A 20,743-nucleotide genomic window follows, 5' to 3' on the forward strand; every position below is an offset into this window, starting at 1 on the left:
TCTCCCCGGGTACTCCAGCTTCCTCCCACAGACGGGTCCGTTGTTCCACTAAACCGCCTCCAGGTGTGAGCGTCTGGTCCAAAGTCACCTGCTGGACATAGGCCCCGCCCCCCACGGATAGATGGATGGAGCGGGTTCTGGTTCTGGTTCCACATTTCTCTACAGCCTCTCCATGAATGCAGCTGAGGTTCCTAGGTAGAACGTGACGCTCTGGGTCGTGGTTCCTGTCTCCGCCGTCTCAGCCTCCATCAAACGTGCTCAGCTGTTTGGTTTGTAAAACTTTATTTGCAAAGCAAATGTTGACATACAGATTACTGAAAAAATTGCTGCTCCGCCTCCTCTTAGTACACCTGGATAAGCCCCGCCCACTCCGCCACAGGCCACACCCCGTTTTCAATCACATTGCTGGGAGACGACTTCCAGTCCCAGCTCCTCACGGGGACGCTCCAGGTGGCGCCGTAGTTCGCCATGATGTAGTCAAGCGTTTCGCATGGAACACGAACTTTGACCTCCAGAAGCTCCGCCCAGCACAGCGAGAATGAAGGGAAGACGTACCTGAGAAAGAAGAAAGGTAATTAACGTCCAATAAACAAAACCAAAGAAGAAGAACATGACTGAAAACAGACGCAGCAGAGAAAGTTAGCAGGCTAGTTAGCTGCTAGTTAGCTGCTAGTTAGCTGCTAGACAGCTAGTTAGCAGCTAGTTGGCTGATAGCTGCTAGTTAGCTGCTAGTTAGCAGCGAGTTGACAGCTAGTTGTCGAAGGCCATGTAGAAGTCTAAAAAAAGGACAAACCTGTCATCTGTGCATGAATCCAAATAATCTCGTCCTAATCTGAGGTCATGAAGACGGATTGAGTCTGCCATCCAACAGTTTTATTCTCTTAATAAAATATGTGCAAATGTTTTATATTTGGTGATTTAGTCAGCAGATTGGACAGCAGTTGTCAATAGCTATGTTTACATGCACAAAATTTCATGATGGCATTAAAATGTATTTGGATCAATTAACCGGATTGTACCGTTTATATAGACACACAATCCTGATGCGTTTATGCTCCTGGCTTTATTCAGAATAGAACCGCTCTGACACGCTCAGTTATCAAATCCCCTAAAAAACAACAGAAGAAGAACTACTTCCATCTTTGCTAACCAACAAAATAGTAACCAAAGCAGTTTTATACGTTAGTTTGTCTTCAGGCTGGATTTACACGATGTTCTAATTACGGCTGAAACGTTGCTGAGTAAGCAACAATTTTTACCTCTTATTTTTCCAACAGAAAGGTTTAAGGAGCGCCGACAGGTTTGCTTCCTGGTTCCATCGCTCACTAACATGGAAATGCGTCACCTTTACGTCGAGCGCACATGCAGAATAACTTGATCCTGACCAGATGAACAGTGATCAGATTATCAATCAGTTTAAACCAGCGCAGATTATAAATTGATCTTAATCTGATCACAAAATTCTGATTTTTTTATATTATTTATTCTGATTACTTTTGTCCATGTCATGGTACTAATGAGGAGTAAATCTTTCCCTGGTTGTGGTATCAGAGGTATGAGATGTTTGGAGGGCTTCCACCATCAGGCTCATTAGATTCTTTTGCTCTGCATGCTTCATGGCTCCAACTGCATAAAGTCACATTTTTTAGCTCCACATATCAGCTTAATTGAATTTCTGCATAAATTGTATGAAACTAGAAGTATAATTGGTTCGCTGAGGCCACCGATCTTGGAAGCACTCCACCACATAAAGCTGGGTTCCTTACAGTTAATTACCCAGTTAATCCAGTTAATTAGCCGTCAGTATTTATTAACGCTGAGGTCCATTTCCTGTGGGATGCTCACCTCGGTTCTCCTGTTTCCATCACTAAAATACCAAACCACCTAACTAGTACCAGAACACCTGCCGGGCCGCAGCACAGGGAGTTCCTACTATGAAGGTCCGGACTCGGGCTGATGGCTCAGAACCAACTCGGACCTTCATTGATGCGGTTCCCTCAGAACAAAGCCACAATTAGACAAACTAACACATTTATGAGAACTGGCACAAAATGGGAGCGTTTGGTTGGTTCTCTGGCTCTTTGAAGCAGAACATCTAGGAACCCAACCCAACCTGGACCCTCTGTTGGCCACTCTGCCATTTAGCTCGGCTTTTTGAGATTTCCTCCTCCATTTCCCTGTTGTCACGGTAAATACCCTTTAAAACAATATTTGTTGGTGTTTTTTTGCCAGGATAATCAGGCTTATAAAGATTAGAAGTCCTGATTGGTCGGATCTACACGCCTCATTTAGGAACAGCGCAGACTCGGGGATGGAAACAAAGGCAGACGTAACCAGAGACAAACAGGAAGAAGAATCTTTACTTGAACTTCCTGCCGCTCTTCGCCTGCGTTCCTCCGTTCCACACAACGTCTCCATCTTTGTAGAAGAAGAAAATGTCCAGTTTGACGTCCTCACCCAGAAAGGACAACTCCAGACTGTCCTCCACCTGCCCTTCAAAACAAAAGACCTTCAAAATAAAAGCAGCCAGCCTTATAAAACTGAGAACAAAACTACGACCTTTCCAAACTTGTGTTTGAGAGACAGCCCCGCGGCTCTGAAGGCTGGGATGATGTCGGGCCTAAAGTCTGCGATGAAGACGCCGATGTCCACGTCCCGGCTGTAGGAGATGATGCTGCACTGCCGGAACCATCCTGCAGGGGTCAGTAGAGAGGGGGCCCATAAGGAAAACACCAAGGTTCAGGTGAGTGGGGAGCAGAACAGGTGTTACCCAGACAGGTGCCGCTGCTGATCCAGAACGGGACGTCAAGCTCCCCCAGCGTCTGAGCGGCTAAACTCAGCAACGTCTTGGCTTTCCTACGAAACTCCACGGCCGCCGCCGATGAATCCTCAGGGTAGAGCTGCATTCACACACAGTGACAGGTCACATGACCGGGCACCCGGCTGCGCCCAGAACCCAACACACAAACCTGCAGGAAGCTGCGGGCGTCGTGGTAACGACACTCCAGGAAGCGGGCCCGCCGCCGCTGCGCCAGGAAGCGGGAAATGTTGCGTGGGACCCGGACGTCGAGGTTGTCGACGACTGTGAGTATCAGCTCTGGCCTGCAGGAGGCGACACAAACAGTCATAGGAGCTCAGAGCCACGTGGCCTCCACCAGTCACATGACCAGTCACATGACCTGTCACATGACCAGTCACATGACCTCGCACATGAGGGCCTGACCTATCGTAGGCTCCGCCATGGCGTCCGTAGTCCAGCAGGTTAAAGGGGGCAAAGCTCCGATCCATGCCGGCCTTTAGACGCAGGACGCCGTGCCACAGGTAGTTTCCACTGCGCTCGTACAGCAGCACCACCTGGAGACAAGCAGCGGTACTACAGCAGCAGAACCAGAGCAAAGCAGCCGGTGAGCAGGTGACCGTGGCTCCACCCACCTGGATGACGTAGCCGTGGAGGCGGAACAGGAAGTGCAGGGGGATCTCTTCCCCTGATAGGGTGTCCAGACTGGCCAATCGCGGGTCGTGTCCTCGGACTTCCAGCAGCTCGAAGCCTTTCTCCTCAGCGGCCAATAGGAAGCCAGGCTGACGGGCAAAAGCAAAAGGCTTAACAGGAAGCGGCTGCAGGTGTGGGCCCTGAAGGCGGCACACTCACCTGGTCCTTCCACCGGCTGGCCTGCAGAGCGAAGGAGGTGATTGGCCGGCCAGCGCACAGGAAGCTGCAGTGTGGCTCATGCATGGTGCGGTCTCGCTGCTGCAGAGCATCATGGGAGAGCAGCGTGAGCGCGGCGGTGTCGGCGAGGAACAGCGGCAGCCGGAAGTACTGAGCCAAGGCCAGGAACTTCTTGAGGGTCTGCTGCAGAGAGAAGATCCGGTTAGGTTAGACGCAGACGGGACACAGAACTGGGTCGGTTCTGGTTCTAACTCACCCATTGGACCTGGCGTGAGGTCACATGACCTCCAGGGTTCAGGAGGTGTAGACCAGTTTGCTGCAAAGCAAGCAGAACTTTAAATCTGGCTCTAACTAATGAGAAGCACCACAACTAGTGGGTCAGCCGCGCTCTGACAGAACCGGACCCGTCTGATCGTACCGGGCCAGAATTTCAGACTGAGCTTCACACAAGGGCCTCTGAGAAAAGCTCAGAGTTCAAGAACCGAACTAGGGAACATCTCGGGGAACGCACTGGACTGATTGGCTCAGATAATCAGCTGGAGGGCGGTGCCGTAGAACCGTTTGGGTCGGTACGGTACACGAGTTTAGAACAGCCCACTGAACGTCATTAAGCTTGTTTTACAGCAGAAAAGCTAACGACCAGCAGCTTCAGCCACAGCATCTCAATCAGACCGAGCTGGACTTTGACTAGGCCATGCCAGCACAGAGGTTTAGTGGAACCTTTTGGGTCATTGTCTTGCTGCAGGGTCCATTTCATGCTGAGCTGAGCGTCCCCAGACCAGAACACCTCCACCTCCACGCTGGTAGGAGCTCCTCAACCTGGATGTTGGTTTAACCCAAACATGTCCCTGGTTCTGGTGTCCAAACTATTCAGTTTTGGACTCCTCTTTCCAAAGATTATTCCAGAGGTTCTGGTTTTTGTTGCCTGACCTTCATGTTCTTCTTAGAGACCAGAGGTTAAACGGACATGAAGGTTCATCTCCTCAGCAGGAGGAACCAGCTGAAGGTCCCGCTGTGAGATTTTAGGTGTTTCTTTGAGACTTCTTCAGCAAGCGTCTGCTTTCAGGGGGAACTTCCTTGGAGGGACATGTTAACAAATGTTTTAAACGCCTTTTATTGGTAGTTATCTGTTTTATGGCTGATTTCTAATCCTTCCAGGACCTCTTTTAATCCCTCACCAGACTCATAGCAGCTCCAAGCTTCTCCCTGAAGGCTTCAGGTCTCTGGACTCATTTAATGTGTGAGGTGCGGACAAACCTTCTGACCTTCTAGTCCACCTGATGAGCACCGGTGTAGATTTTAGTCCAATGAATCTAAGGGGTGTTCACTTCTTCCTCGCCAGTCATTTATTATAACATTTTTTCTGATTATATTTATTTATATTATTAAAATTTGTCAGCATTGTTGAAACTGAAAGCCTCATTATGTCCAAATATGCTAAAAGGAACAAGATGCCAGAGGGTTTGTTTGCACTGCATGAGTAAAGATGGCCCCCTGGTGACTGATGATTCGTCAGCTTTAGTCTAGATCAGCGGTTCTGGTCCAGATATTCCTCTCTAGCATGTATCCAACAGAACCCGCTGGTCTCTAACAGAACTGTTTAACCAGAGACCTGAAGGGAACCAAACAGGAGGAAGTCCTCAGAGATCAGACCTGCTGCTATGATCCAACCCAGCAGGACTCTACGTGTTCCTGTTAGGACTCTGGTTCCTGTCCCAGGGTGGACACGCTTTGGTTTACGACTCCAGATAAAGATGGACATTATTTAAAGTTTGAGGACGGCACCACTGTGGTGAGAGGTCCACAATCTGACACAGTGGAGCTCCAGGAACAACCTGATCCTGAACACCAGTCAGATGAAGGAGGTGATGATGGACTCCAGGAGGTCCAGGAGGACTGAACACCTCCTCTCTACAGGTGGAGGTGGTGGAGGCATGGACAGCATCAGGTTCCTGGACATCCACACCTCCTGGACTGTGAACACCTCCCACCTGGTCAAGAAGACCCAGTAACAGCTCTTCTTCCTCAGGAACCTGAGAAGGTCTGGACTTCCTGACCAGCTGCTCACTAACTTCTACAGAGCCACAATAGAAAGCATCTGGAGTTCTGGGAGCTGCACAGGAAGGACTTAGCATGGTGGTGAGGTCAGCCCAGGGGATTGTGGGATGCCGTCTATCAGGTCTATACACGGTTTATGTAGCACGAGTCCTGCCCCCCCCAACAACTCCCACCCCCTGGAAATGCTCTGTTTGACCCACTTCCATCAGAAACTATTCAGGAACATTAAATCACAAACAGCTTCCTTCCCAAAGCTAGCGCCCCCTGCTGGGAGTCAAACCAGCAACCCTGATCATGGTCTGTTATATGTCTACAACAAGCTGCTGGTTCCACAGGTTCTGAATTCATTGAGAATTATTACACCATCTTTCCCCTGCTGATGTCTATTTGCAGACTTTAGTTTGTTTTGGCATTCCTGCGAATGGCAGCGTTAAGAGGAAGATTTAAATTGCTGCTATTATCTATTTGTAATAGATAACTTCTCCAGCAATGTCCGTCTAAAGCGTTGCTGCTATCACAGTATTTTACATGGTCCTGTAAAATGCTACGTGACTTTTTGACCCGAGCATCAATTAACATTTCACTTTTCGCTAAAGACCCTTTTTACCTGTTGGTGCATTAAACTGAACATTAATAATTCTCGCCTATGGAGACATCAGGACAACAAAGACTCTGGGTCCTTGTTTCTGCACCAGGACTCATTGCTGATGTCTTTCAACCCTGGCATCGTTTAACACACCTGGAACAGAACCAGTACTGACGCTGGTACTGTCTCTGACCCGTTCTCAGGGGGAAGTGGGTCGCCACTGGTGCCGGGAAGCATTCTGGGCTGAGGGTCTTACTCAGGGAACTAAAGCGTGGGATTTGAACCCAGAACCGTGCAGCGCATGCGCCCTACTCTCTAACCGCCAGGTTAGAAGCAGTGATGGAGGCTGTGTGTGTTGTTGGGTCTCAGACTGAAGCGGTTCCGAACCTCTTTAGAACTTGATCAGTTTATTCTGCGCTCACGCGGCAGTCCTGGACCTTAATAAATCACCTTCAGGTGGCCGAACCTGCTCTGCGTCTCTCACCTGGGCGGAGAGCCCGGCCCCCGCCCCTCACCTTGCTGACGTAATTCCGGTAGTAGTAGAGCTGGAAGAGCAGGAACGCGCAGCTGCTCACGAGCAGCAGCACAAACACGAGTGTCCGGTTCACGCGAGGCATCCGGTACCGAGCCGTTCATGGCGTCTGGACCGAGCTGTACTAACGAGTGAACAGCGGGAAACACCGCTAGCTGTCCGCCGCCATCTTTAAAGTTTACCAGAAAAGAAGCTCCGCCCACTTCCGGTCAGCCTCTTCACAGTAAAAGTCCGGACATACATCCCTTTGTCTGAATCAGCTGTTCTTTAACTGCATTCATCTCATTTAACGGGACTGTTTTTATTTCAGCTGGCCTCCATTTCTTAGAAACTCCAGAGTTCCCATTGGTCGCCGTTTACCGCCATCTCACCAGCGTTGCTAGGCAACAGGACAGAACCCGAGCTAAGGGCGGAATAATCTGAAGGGAACACCGTCCACTTCCGGTCTTCACGGTCGGCCTTCTACACAGGAGTGCCGCTGTTTGAACGAGTCGCTGTGAAGCCACCAGCCGCCATATTGGTACTCCCTATTTCCCCCCAGTAACTAGGGAATATGTGCGCTACAGCAACGAATAACGAGGATTTTCTCATGTTCAGGGGGCTTAAAACTTTAAAATGTCAAATTCCATATACTTTTATGTTATGTTCTAAAACTATCAAGTACTGAGAAAGTCATGTGCTGAAATATATATATATATATATATATATATATATATATATATATATATATATATATATATATATATATCTATACCATTTATAAATATATATATATATATATATATATATATATATATATATATATATATATATATATATATCATTTATAAATATATAAATAACAATATACAAAAACATATATATATATATATATATATATATGTGTGTACATATATATGTACACATATATATACATATACACATACTTATATATACATATATATATTTAATATGAATAACATGTAAAATATTTCAGCACCTAATTTCCTAGTAGTTGATAGTGTTAGTACATCCACTGACTGTAGAATTACCTGTGAAACGTTTTCTCACAACCAGAAAACTGCTTGTTGTTGAAACCAAATCCTGTGGGATTCTGTGAGAGTAGGGAGGAGCAAGATGGCGGCCAGTGACTTCAGTTTTTCGGTAAAATCAGCACTCCAGTGTATTATATAGCTCAGTGCATAGACATTGTAGTAATAATAATAATAATTATTATATTATGTCTATGCTTCTGGACTCAACCCCGGAACTTTAGTGTTCCTTGATAAAAAACGGAACCGGAAGATGGGTCAGGTGTCTAAAACATCGCTGCATTAAAACCAACAGAACCTTGAAGAGTCCAGTTAGCCAGCCAGAAACACTGGGCGTGGATGATCCAGAAAATTACACGTTTTCTGGTTCAGCAGATTTATTATCCATCATGTCCACAATTGTTCATCATGATGGAACACGTGATGTTTTGTTTCACCAGTAGGACCCAAACTGAAAAGCAAATATATGTTGTAATACACCTATTAAATCTTTGAGCTAATTGTTTATTCAGACGTGTTAATACATCCATAAAATACCAGATTTTTACTCATTGTTTTATTTCTTTGTGGTATTTGTTGTTCCTTGTGGTAAATGTTGTTCAAACATAAGGTTTTTAGGAGCTGCGTGTTTGAAATACACATACACATACAGGATAAAACATGGTCATTCCAATTCATGCAACTAAATGTAATAAAAGGCCGTTTAGCATTCATAGAAATAATGTCACCAGTATAGATGCGAGGCACGAAGGTGACTGCGACATATCAGATTCCCACGCTAAATGAAAACCATGATTTATTTCTATGGAAGAACACGTGTTACAGTCATTTTTACATGTTCTAAATGTGAAGACATTTTTTTAATCTATTAATACTCTTTATTGTCATTGCAATATACATTCCACTGAAATTTGTTCTCTCCATTTAACCTTTCCCCTTGGGGAGCAGTGGTCTGCCACTGTGCAGCTCCTGGGGAGTTAAGGGTCTTGCTCAGGAAGCCAGAGTGGCAGTCTGTAGGAGTTGAACCCAGAACCTGTGGAACACAAACACAATGCTCTAACCACTACCAGGAATAACCTCTGCTGACACGATAGGAAGGAGAACAGCAGGGATCTCCTTTTGTTTCAAAACAACAAACCTTAGTTTCATCAGGATTAAGAAGAGTTTCAGGTGGGAGCAAATCAAACCAGTTTATTTACACCGCACCAATTCAGATCACGTCATCTTAAGTCTCTTTACAGACACAAATATATCGCATCATCCAGACAGGTTGGTTCAAAGTTTCCTCTCTAAGGAAACCCAGCAGGATGCATCCAGGCAGCATTCACTCCTCCTGAATGGGCATGGAGCCATGGTGGACAGTTGCTGGCATGGAGTTGTTGAATTTGCAGCAATCCCTCATACTGAGCATGCATGAAGCGACAGTGGAGAGGAAAACTCCCCTTTAACAGGGAGGAGAACCTCCAGCAGAACCAGAACCAGGCTCAGTGTGAACGCTCATCTGCCTCCACCCACTGGGGCTTAGAGAAGACAGAATAATGTTAAATTCAATCTGTACACAAAGAAACAGGACCACTATGTCTATTTGACACTAAACAACTTTTGTCACTGGTGAGATTTACAGGCATGGACAAAATTGTTGATACGTCTCTGTTAATCAAAGAAAATGGCAATTGAAATAACTTGAAACTGACATTAATATTTGAAAAGTATTAATAAATAAACATTTACTCATTTTGACCAATGAAAACCAGATGTTGCTTTTACATTATGGTTCAACAGAATCATTTTAAAAGATGAACTAATGAAACAGGTATTAAAGATTCTTCTATTTGATCACACATGCACCACCCATAGAAAGAAATATCTTATAGCACTGCTTTTATCTGGAAATAGTGAATCTCAGCATCTCCCATTAAATAAGCTGTTTCAAACAGCTTTTTTTCACTCAGTTTGAGTAAAATACAGATTTGTTTTATTAATTTAACACTATAATTTTTTTCAAAATGTGGACTTTTGCAGAGGGAACAGAAAACTAATTTTCAGATCTGATCATTTAAAGGCTCAGAATCAGATCCCAACAATAGTTTAAGTTTTTCACACAAACTGTTGTCAGTATTTCAACGGTTGGTTCCCAGAAATAAAACCAACAGAGTCTAAAAAATAAAATAAAAATAAATAGAATAAGTCATAGATCAAACAATAATGAAAAGGCTTAAACACACACCGCAGCACAGGTAGCGGCTGCTGGTCCTCACAGGGTCGGTAACACACTCTCACACACAGCGGTTCTGCTGGCCCTGTGGGGACCAGTCGGCTCACAGCTGGTCCTCGCAGCGTCGTTAACTCCCTCTCACACACACAGAAACAAGATGGCGGAACACAGCAGCCGCTGCGGCTCCACGACCAGGCGGGTTCGGTAAAACTTCTCTGGACTTTGTTTAGCGGAGCTTTTCTCGTCCGAACCGGATCCATGAGTTCTCCGCGCCGCCCCTGACGCTCCGTCCCCCGGCTGGTTGTGTCTGTCGGCCGCCTGGAGTCACCGTCACCGGGAAGGTAGGAGCTGCTAGCCTCGCTGCTAGCTGGCCTCTTGTTTTGGTTCCGTACCGGTGTTCGGACGGAGGCGAGGACGGGTTAGGACTGCTCCCGGTTCCCCGGGACTCAATACGGGGAGAGGGCGCAGATTTATCTGCCTTTGGTCCGGTACCGATCCGGAAGAGTCCAGTGTTGGCAGAAGCTAAAGGCTGCAGCTGGAAATACTGCGATATCCTAGTACTGCTGTAGTATTAGTGTAGTACTGCTGTAGTATTAGTGTGATACTGCTGTGGTACTGCTGTAGTACTGCTGTAGTATTGCTGTAGTACTGCTGTAGTATTAGTGTAGTACTGCTGTAGTACTGCTGTAGTATTGCTGTAGTACTGCTGTAGTACTGCTGTAGTATTAGTGTGATACTGCTGTGGTACTGCTGTAGTATTAGTGTAGTACTGCTGTGGTACTGCTGTAGTATTGCTGTAGTACTGCTGTAGTATTAGTGTGATACTGCTGTGGTACTGCTGTAGTATTAGTGTAGTACTGCTGTGGTAGTGCTGTAGTATTAGTGTAGTACTGCTGTGGTACTGCTGTAGTACTGCTGTGGTACTGCTGTAGTACTGCTGTAGTATTGCTGTAGTACTGCTGTAGTATTAGTGTGATACTGCTGTGGTACTGCTGTGGTATTGCTGTAGTACTGCTGTGGTATTAGTGTGATACTGCTGTAGTACTGCTGTGGTATTGCTGTAGTACTGCTGTGGTATTAGTGTGATACTGCTGTGGTATTAGTGTGATACTGCTGTGGTACTGCTGTAGTACTGCTGTGGTACTGCTGTGGTATTAGTGTAGTACTGCTGTGGTATCAGTGTAGTACTGCTGTGGTATTAGTGTAGTACTGCTGTGGTATTAGTGTAGTACTGCTGTGGTATCAGTGTAGTACTGCTGTGGTATTAGTGTAGTACTGCTGTGGTATTAGTGTAGTACTGCTGTGGTATTAGTGTGGTACTGCTGTAGTACTGCTGTGGTACTGCTGTGGTATTAGTGTAGTACTGCTGTGGTATTAGTGTGGTACTGCTGTAGTACTGCTGTGGTACTGCTGTGGTATTAGTGTAGTACTGCTGTAGTACTGCTGTGGTATTAGTGTAGTATTCCTGTAGTAGTGCTGTAGTATTCCTGTAGTAGTGCTGTAGTACTACTGTAGTAGTGCTGTAGTATTACTGTAATAGTACTGTAGTAGTACTGTAGTAGTCCTTTGACCCCAGCAGAGGTGTTTATAGCTGACATGCAGAATAATTCAGTGATGATGATGATGATGATATTGATGATGATGATGATGATGATGTCAGCTGCATCAGATTTTAGACTTTTCAGGCTTGTCAGAGTAATTGAAGTAACAGTTTGTACTTCCTGCCACACAGACGCCGTTGGCATGGAAACAAGGCTGGCCAGCCGGCTAAACGACTGCTTTACAGCTGCTTTTAAAAGCCACCAGTTCTAAAGAAGAGAACCCTGGCAACACTGCAGCCAATCAGCAGGCAGCAGCTTGGTCACATGACTTTCTCTAGCATGTGGGCAGGAAGACGGGCAGAACCGGGCCAGCTGCGTGGATCCGTACGCGATGACGCATTTCCTCGTTTTTAATGTGAATGAAATTAATAAATAAACATGGAGGGTCATGTTTATTAAGAAATGAAGCCACCGGTCCGTTATCAGCCAGAACCTGCTGAGGTTCTGTGGACCTTCAGACCGGAGCAGCTCTCTGTCAGCGTGAAGCTTAATAATAAACTTTATAGCTGCAGAGGAGCCAGAAGTCCTCATCAGCGTTATTTTCCTTCTGCTGAGGGAAATATTAGAACTCAAGGTGCCAGAACCAAAGGCCTCCAGAACCCCACTGCCCACTCAGAGGAGCCACGGTTCTGATGAGCAGGGAGGAGCAGGAAGTGATGCCCCACCGGGCCTGGTGTCTGTGGGAGCGGTACCAGGACCTGGTGCGGGTGCTTGGGTCCAGCAGGACCAGCTTAACCCGTCAGGGAGGAAGGAAGCCATGGCAGTGAGCCCAGATGGCGATGCTAGGAACCCTCTGGGTCACGTCGGGTCAGAGGGCTGGAAGCAGCACCGCAGGTTCTAGAACTCCACCCACTGAGAGGCTTGGAGATGTTCAGAGGTCCGACTCCAGCAGGTCCAGCGGGTCCAGGTGAATGTGAAGAATTTGAAGCAATTTGCATTGATTTCAATGGGAACAGCCAAAAAAAATCGCACAAAAAGTGAAATATTTTAAAAAGTGTAAAAGTTAGCATAACCATGGGTCATAGCAGGCATGCCGGGAACGAGCCGAATGTTTAGTGAAATCGGTTAATGTATGCAGGAGTAGTTAGGCACCGACGGAATTATTCTAAGCAAAGGGAGCCGGTCCCTGACCTGTAGTAACCTCTGGCCAGCAGAGTTCTGTTGTCATGGAAACTCACTCACACCTGCAGGTGTCCGTCTACTGCAGGCAGAGACTTATGGTCAGACGCGGTCTAATTGGAATAAAATGGCATCACTTTGCCTCGAACAACTCTGGATTTTTCGTCAACCGTTAGGGCTAGAGACGTAATTTTTTCTGCATTTATTTCGGAACGGATAGGGGAACAAGACAAACTATCATTTTTTTCTTGAAATATTTTAATGTAGGCGCAAAAAATCATGAAATAAAGGGGAATATTGACGAAAATTCAAAAATCCTCGCTTTAGCTGAAAAAGTATAAGAGATATCAAAATAATTCTTTCAGCGTGAGTATCAGCAGGCTTTTGAGGACTGTGGTGCTCATTTTTATGTTTGTACAAAAATCAGTGTAGGCATGGCAACGATGAAAAAAAGTGCATCATTTAGAAGGATGCAGTTCCAAAGCGTTTTCAGAATTTTGCACATTCACTACTCCAGAACAAATTGTTCCTGCGGCAAAACCGTAACAGTTATCGACAAAATTCCTTTTTTGTGAGTGCCAGAAGGGTCTGGACATTCATGTGTGAAAGTGTCATGCCTGTACATCAAACGGTTTAGGAGTAGCGACGATGTAGAAAAGTGCCTCATTTGGGGAGATTGAAGTCTGATCCTGTTTTAGCATTTTCCCAAAACGCTACTCCCGAACAAATTGTTCCTGCGGCAAAACCATAACATTTATCGACAAAATTCATTTTTTGTGAGCGCAAGAAGGGTCTGGACATGAATGTGTGAAAGTCTCATGCCTGTACATAAAACGGTTTAGGAGTAGCGACGATGTGAAAACATGTGTTGCTTGGGAATATCAGGTGTGATTTTTCACCACACCTCCATAGAAAATCAATGGAGAGCTTTTAGTCTTTGTGGTGCTCTGGGGTGATTTGCGAAAAATCTATAAATCCCACACCAATGGTGGTTACATTTCCAGAATCCAGACAAAAATTACTACGTTTTGATGTATAATTTATGTGAATAGAGTGAAAATTGAGCGAGTGAGAAGAAGTTGTTCAGAGAAGGAAAATCTATAGGAACGGCAGAGTGGCCACTCTAAATGAACTCCCCAGCAACCATAGCAACGCATTCATTTTTCTGAATTTCATGAAAATGCAAAATTATTTTAAGGATGTACTATATTAAAATGGTAGAAGATATGAAAAAGTTGAAGTAGCTGAAGATAGCTGAAGGTTATTTGAACATTTTAAAAGTTGAATGGCGTTTCTAGCTGAAAGCAAGCTGAAGCAGTAAGCTGTCAAAAAGCTGAAATATTTGAAGAATTTGAAGGATTCTCCATTCATTTTCAATGAGAGCAAAAAACTCACAAAAAGTTGAATATTTTAAATATTATAAAAGTTATAATTACCAAAAGACATAGCAGTAATGTCGTGAACGAGCTGAACGTTTTGATACGAAAATTGTTTAAATCGGTTGAAGTATGCTGGAGTACTTAGATGCCGAAAAACGTACGGAATAATAATCAAGACCTAAAGGAACTTAATAATGCTGTACAGCATTCTCACTGATAATAAATAAATCCATTTGTATGTGTAATAGGTCCATTTGTATTCAGAACAGAACCGCACAAAGTGGAGTTTCCATCCTTGTCCTCATTAAATGGACCCACTCCGGCCTCCGTTTGGACCTGGTTCCTGTTCTGGTTGTTTCTCTAACCAGTGGTGCTGAGCAGCGGCGCCCCCTTCAGGGCTGCAGGCGCACTACCACACTGGAAGCACTGGGCTCAGGCACACGCCCCGGATTAGTGGGCGGGGCTAAGGGACCCTGAGGGGCGGGGCTAAGGGACCCTGAGGGGCGGGGCTAAGGGACCCTGAGGGGCGGGGCTAAGGGACCCTGAGGGGCGGGGTCCAGTGCGTGGCCATGAGCGGCAGGTCATGAGGTGGTGGTGAGGTCATGATGAGGTAAAGGGCCTGGGTGGTACCGGGCCTGAGTGGTACCGGGCCTGAGTGGTACCGGGCCTGAGTGGCACCGGGCCTGATGAGGAGCTGTTGTATCTGAACACAGGAAGACTGCAGTAACCAGGTTCCACCAGCAGAGGGCAGCACTAAGACATCACAGAATTAAACAGGTTGAGGTGAAACAGGAAGTGCAGGGAAATAAAGACCGGGCCCTTAAGGTCCAGTCTACTCAGCCGGACCACTGCCTGAAGGTCCGATTTGGTTCTCCAAAGATCACGGGTCTCTGGTGCAGAAGGTCCGGTACCAGCCTGGCAGGGATCCAGGTGGGTTCTGGACAGACCTGCAGGCTGAGCTGCGGTCCCAGTCTGGTACCGGTCCTTCAGCCCGGCTGCAGGTTCTGCTTTTTCTGAAGCTGCTGGTTCTTCAGACTGGACCCGTCCTGGTTCTGTTCTCTGAGCTGAATGTGAAGCTCTGAGCTGCTGGAAGCTGACGTGTTCTGTTGGATCTCTGGCAGCACCGGCTGGTTCCTGAAAGGTTCTGCTAACGTCTGCTCGCACCGTCAGAGCGGGTTCTGCAGAACCGTCTCGTCAGTAAGCCGGTCAGGCAGCCTGCAGTGCTGCTGCAGAGCATGCTGGGACGGGGGAGGCAGCGCTCCCTCCCCTCTCCCTCCCTCCCCCCTCCCTCCCTGAGCCTGCCTCTGATTGGCTGCTGGCCGCTCAGCTGACCTGCCTCAGTCAGATACAGAGACGGAGGCTGATGGAGGCGACAGCGATGGGGTGAGCTGCCATTTTCTCTTTCTTTCTCCACCGTTCCTCCATCCTGCATCCATCCTGTGGTCTGCAGGATGGATGCAGGATGGAGGGATTACTGGGGGGGGTGTGGGGTGGGTGGGGGAGGGGGGGGGGGGGGGGTTATTGTTCCGGCCGGTTCCTTTCTCTGTGGGTTTAATTCATTCAGGTTCTCAGTTACAGACGGAGGGAGGAGGACGGGGGATGGAGGGATGGAGGGAGGGAGGGAGGATGGAAGAGCGGGGGATCAGATGATGGAGGGAGAGAAAATGGCCGACTGGTGGTGGTGGGGGGGGGGGGGGGTGCTGGTTCTGTCCGCTAGAGATGTGATTGATCTGAGATCCGACCCAGAATGCGCTGTGACATCATCAGCATCGATCAGAGCGCTGCTGATTCTGGGTCGGGCGGCGCTGCTGCGGTTCTGGTGGGGGGGGTGAGCTGCTGATTCTGGGTCGGGTGGTTCTGGTGGGGGGGGGGGGTGAGCTGCTGTGATGTCAGAGCTGCCTCTGCACATCAACACCAGCCCCGGTTCTGGAGGTCCGACTTCTTTTTGTGAGCCTCAGACCTTAATCAGCTCAGCGGGTCGGGTTCAGTCCGGATCAGAACCTTCATATGCTGCACTAGAACGGCCCAGGTAGGACCCAGAACCACCCAGATGCAGACTGGACCTCTCGGGTGGTTCTGGGAACCGTCCTGCAGAGATCAGAACTTAGGTACCACTGCAGGTCTCCATCCAAGTTTTCCTGAAACCACATTTTTTGTGAGTGTGACCCGATCCATCGCTCAGAACCGACCCGCCGCTCAGAACCGATCCGCTGCTCAGAATCGACCCGCTGCTCAGAATCGACCCGCTGCTCAGAACCGACCCGTTGCTCAGAACCGATGCACAGCTTTGTTACATTATAATGAAAGTCGTGGATGTTTTAACTCATCAGACGTTCTGATTTCTGCTAAAGACTTCAGTTCCTTCAGTCTGCAGCCGGCAGGAGGATTCGGTTCTGGTCCAAACCCAGACGGAGGCGCCGGATTGTTTCTTCCTTCATTTCATCTAATTTTACTCCAGTAACAGGCAGTTGCTCCATCAAATCTTTACTTCAGCTAAAGTATGTGTTTATAAAATACATGAACAATGCGTTTAATGTAGAAATGCATTATAATGCATCAGTAACTGCAAATAAACAGTAATTAGTCCCATGCAGCTCATTCTAGGCGCTGAAAGACGCTGTAGGAGGTCAGCCATCATTTATTTATTTATTTTTTATTCTCGCCTCTCCTCCTCGGCGGTGGAAACATGGCCGCCTTCTACACCTGCAGACCGCCGCAGTCACACGGTGGTGAGCATCTACCCGCCATCAGCGCGTCTGCACCGGTGCAGCTTATACCTGTGACCTCCTCCAGTCTGGAGCAGACCAGAGCCGCTGTTAATTAATAATACATTAACCATCACCGTAAATTAACTAAAGAAAATTGATTCATTACAAATAGAGACAGCAGGTCAATGTAGTTTGTTTGAGTGGAGTTGCCATATAGTGACGTCACTGGGAGGCGTGGCCCCCGAGCAGATGTGTCCACAGCTGGTCTGATGTTTACAGCAGGCCAGACTGGGACAGTAATACACAATTTAAAGGCTAACTCCCCCTAAATCCACTTTTTTTCATAATAAACTGTTAACACGGTTGTCTTATAGTAGTATACCATATTTCTCACATTATAAGTCATACTAAAATCCTTAAATCTTCTCATAAATTGATGAAGCGCCTTATATCTGATTACCATTGTGCTTACTGACTGATTTTATGTGGTACAATGCGATCATAAATGTTAAAATGTGTTAATATGACTTTGGTTAGCAACGAAGTCGCTTCACTCAATGGATATTAGGAGCATTACGGTACACTGTGACACTACCTGATAGGACCCCTGAGCTGTCTACCAGACTGCCTGACTGTAATCTCTAAATAAGAAGTGCATTCATTTAGCAACAATAAACCTAGTAAGTTAATTCAATGTGAGACTTACATTTATTTTGGCCTTTTGTTAGAAACAAGGCAGTGTAGTCCAGCTACTCTGTCCTCCTGATAGAGACGGTGAGCTCTCCCTCTCAGGAGAGAGCGATGTTATGGAGGAAACGCGTCCTACGCTTAGGTTAGCTTTTCATTTTAATCAGTCAATAAATGTACACCAGAAGCATAACGCTACGCGACAGATAAATTAGATTGAAGTTCTGATTTCTGCTAAGCAGGGAATAAGCTGGAAAACATCCTGTGTCAAAGTTCACTTCCGGAAGTTTCCCAAAATAAGAGTCGGCGAAAATAAAGCGGCATTAATGATGTAGTTGTGACAAGCTAAGAAGCTAACAAACTTAAATATGCCATTTCTATTCAGATATGGTCAAGACACAGACTTTTAGGAGACCAAAACATAGGATATATTACCGGTAATTTAATACCTTACCCATATATTACTGGTAATTTAATACCGTACCCATATATTACTAGTAATTTAATAACTTACCCAAATATCAATGATAATTTAATAACTTACCCATTACCCATATATTACTGGTAATTTAATACCTTACCCATATATTAATTGGTAATTTAATACCTTACCCATATATTACTGATAATTTAATAACTTACCCATATATTACTGTTAATTTAATAACTTACCCAAATATCACTAGTAATTTAATACCTTGACCATATATTACTGGTAATTTAATACCTTACCCATATATTACTGATAATTTAAAAACTTACCCATATATTACTGATAATTTAATAACTTACCCAAATATCACTGGTAATTTAATACCTTACCCATATATCACTGGTAATTTAATACCTTACCCATATATTAATTGGTAATTTAATACCTTACCCATATATTACTGATAATTTAATAACTTACCCATATATTACTGTTAATTTAATAACTTACCCAAATATCACTAGTAATTTAATACCTTACCCATATATTACTGGTAATTTAATACCTTACCCATATATTACTGATAATTTAAAAACTTACCCATATATTACTGATAATTTAATAACTTACCCAAAAATTACTGGTCATTTAGTACCTTACCCATATATTACTGATCATTTAATAACTTACCCATATATTACTGATAATTTAATACCTTACCCATATATTACTAATAATTTAATAACTTACCCAAATATTACTAGTAATTTAATACCTTACCCATATATTACTGATAATTTAATAACTTACCCAAATATCACTGGTAATTTAATACCTTACCCATATATTACTGGTAATTTAATACCTTACCCATATATTACTGATAATTTAATAACTTACCCATATATTACTGTTAATTTAATAACTTACCCAAATATCACTAGTAATTTAATACCTTACCCAAATATTACTGATAATTTAATAACTTACCCATATATTACTGGTAATTTAATACCGTACCCATATATTACTAGTAATTTAATAACTTACCCAAATATCACTGATAATTTACAGTTTTTCTCAAATGCTAAAACACAAAAGCCAATCCTCTAAACCAAATGACCAGTTGTCTAAACACATTTACTAAATCTAGTCATCATTTTCCAATATCATAAACACATTTCACATGAAGAGACAATTCACAAAACACAATCCTCCATTCACATAAATCTTAACACATTTTTCCTTGCTAAAACACAAGTTGCAAAAGAACTCTGATCATATTCTCAAATGAAAGCTCATGTGATGCAAAATGCTTGCCACAGTCAGCAATATTTGAACAAAATGAACACACCTGGCGTCATTCATTACACACAATGACTCAAAATTGAAAACACCTGTTGCTAATGCTGTGACCACATGTATAAAAGCAAGTTCAGAGTGCACAGTTTGCTGAAGATTCCAAACAAACACAATGGATGAAGGCAGAGTCAGGGGAAGAGGTAATCACGTCCGAGGAGGGAGAAGAGCTGGCCAAGGAGGAAGAGGAGCAGGCCATGGTGGAAGAGGAGCAGGCCAGGGAGGAAGAGGAGCAGGCCATGGTGGAAGAGGAGCAGGCCAGGGAGGAAGAGGAGCAGGCCAACAAGGGAGAGAAGGTCCAGGAGGGAGAGCAAGACAACCTCGTACCATCATTACGGACGAGATGCGAGCAACAGTCATTGACCATGTCATTGTCCATGGCATGACAATGGCTGAAGCAGGACTAAGAGTCCGTCCAAACCTGAGTAGGTTCACCGTGGCCACCATTATCAGGGTATTCAGACAACACAACAGGTATTGTACTCTATTGCTTACAAGCCTGTGAAAGTAGTCTATTACAGTAGTTTCAAATCAGTTGTTACTGTATTGTAAAACATGTCAATTGACGACACGTTTCTTTCTTTAGAGTTGAAAGAATGCCACATAGAGGTGGGCGGGTTGCCATATTTACAGCGGCACAAGAAACCCCCATTGTGGATATGGTTCATGAGAACAACCTCATCAGACTCCGGGAGATCAGAGACAAAGTCATTGACGATAATGTGAACTTTGAGGGCATTGATGATGTCTGCTTGGCCACAATAGACCGAGTTCTCCGGCGCCAAAAGATGCGGATGAAACAAGTCTATAGGGTTCCCTTTGAGCGAAACTCTGCACGACACAAAGACCTATGTTACGAGTATGTCCAAGTAAGTATACATCCATGTTCACAGTACAGTTAGTAAACATACTGTGTTGCTCAGTGGCCTACATTACTTCTGGACAATACAGTAATATGCTACCCGATTGACTGTTGTTCTGAACACCTGTGCACTTTCACATTTTCACAGAGGATATTACAGTTGGACGCGATGGCCAGACCTCATGAGTACCTCTTCCTGGATGAGGCTTGCTTCAACCTGCACAAACGAAGGCAAAGAGGCCGTAACATCATTGGCCAAAGAGCCATCACTGAGGTTCCTGGCCAACGGGGGGTAGGGGGGTGGGGGTAATATTACTCTTTGTGCGGCTATGGGTTTGGAGGGGCTTGTCCACCGGCAGGCTGTCCTTGGGTCTTACAACACCCTACTTCTCCTAACCTTCCTAGAGGAGCTAAAAGATATCCTCCTGGACCGCCAACAACACCATCCTGGGCCCGAACATCCCATTTATGTGATCATTTGGGACAATGTACGCTTGCACACAACA

The 20,743-nt window shown here is 45.3% G+C and overlaps 2 protein-coding genes across 5 annotated transcripts in view; one reads left to right on the top strand and one right to left on the bottom strand.

Moving 5' to 3' along the window:
• Positions 1-265: 265 nt before the first annotated feature.
• Positions 266-7,047, bottom strand: fktn (fukutin). 3 transcript variants are annotated; one of them, XM_036139845.1, is made up of 10 exons: positions 6,827-7,045; positions 3,924-3,983; positions 3,650-3,847; positions 3,433-3,579; positions 3,224-3,354; positions 2,970-3,102; positions 2,771-2,900; positions 2,560-2,693; positions 2,364-2,488; positions 266-555 (listed from the first exon to the last, which is right to left on the bottom strand). In XM_036139845.1, the coding sequence occupies exons 1-10, from the start codon at positions 6,926-6,928 to the stop codon at positions 342-344; spliced, it is 1,374 nt and encodes a 457-aa protein (XP_035995738.1). In that variant the 5' UTR covers positions 6,929-7,045; the 3' UTR covers positions 266-341. The 3 variants fall into 3 exon arrangements, with proteins under 3 accessions (XP_035995738.1, XP_035995737.1, XP_035995736.1); XM_036139844.1 differs by having other exon boundaries at positions 3,650-3,850; positions 6,827-7,044; XM_036139843.1 differs by having other exon boundaries at positions 3,224-3,579; positions 3,650-3,850; positions 6,827-7,047.
• Positions 7,048-10,222: 3,175 nt separating this feature from the next.
• Positions 10,223-20,743, top strand: part of apc (APC regulator of WNT signaling pathway) — a 45,232-nt gene continuing 34,711 nt past the window's right edge. The window contains exon 1 of one of the 2 annotated variants that reach the window (XM_036139848.1): positions 10,223-10,430. The gene's annotated coding sequence lies outside the window, so the exon portion shown is untranslated. Of the gene's footprint in view, positions 10,431-15,479; positions 15,572-20,743 lie in introns of those variants that run through there. The other variant, XM_036139847.1, reaches the window with a different exon arrangement.

Source organism: Fundulus heteroclitus, chromosome 8 (assembly GCF_011125445.2).
Source record: "Fundulus heteroclitus isolate FHET01 chromosome 8, MU-UCD_Fhet_4.1, whole genome shotgun sequence".
Taxonomy (NCBI): domain Eukaryota; kingdom Metazoa; phylum Chordata; class Actinopteri; order Cyprinodontiformes; family Fundulidae; genus Fundulus; species Fundulus heteroclitus.

Excerpts from the sequence above, each read along its gene's own strand:
- fktn (XM_036139843.1), bottom strand. The coding sequence starts at position 6,928 with ATGCCTCGCGTGAACCGGACACTCGTGTTTGTGCTGCTGCTCGTGAGC. Across the intron at positions 3,580-3,649 it reads CCAGCCGGTGGAAGGACCAG|CCTGGCTTCCTATTGGCCGC; the intron begins GTGAGTGTGCCG and ends TTTGCCCGTCAG. Across the intron at positions 2,901-2,969 it reads ACGCCCGCAGCTTCCTGCAG|CTCTACCCTGAGGATTCATC; the intron begins GTTTGTGTGTTG and ends GTGTGAATGCAG.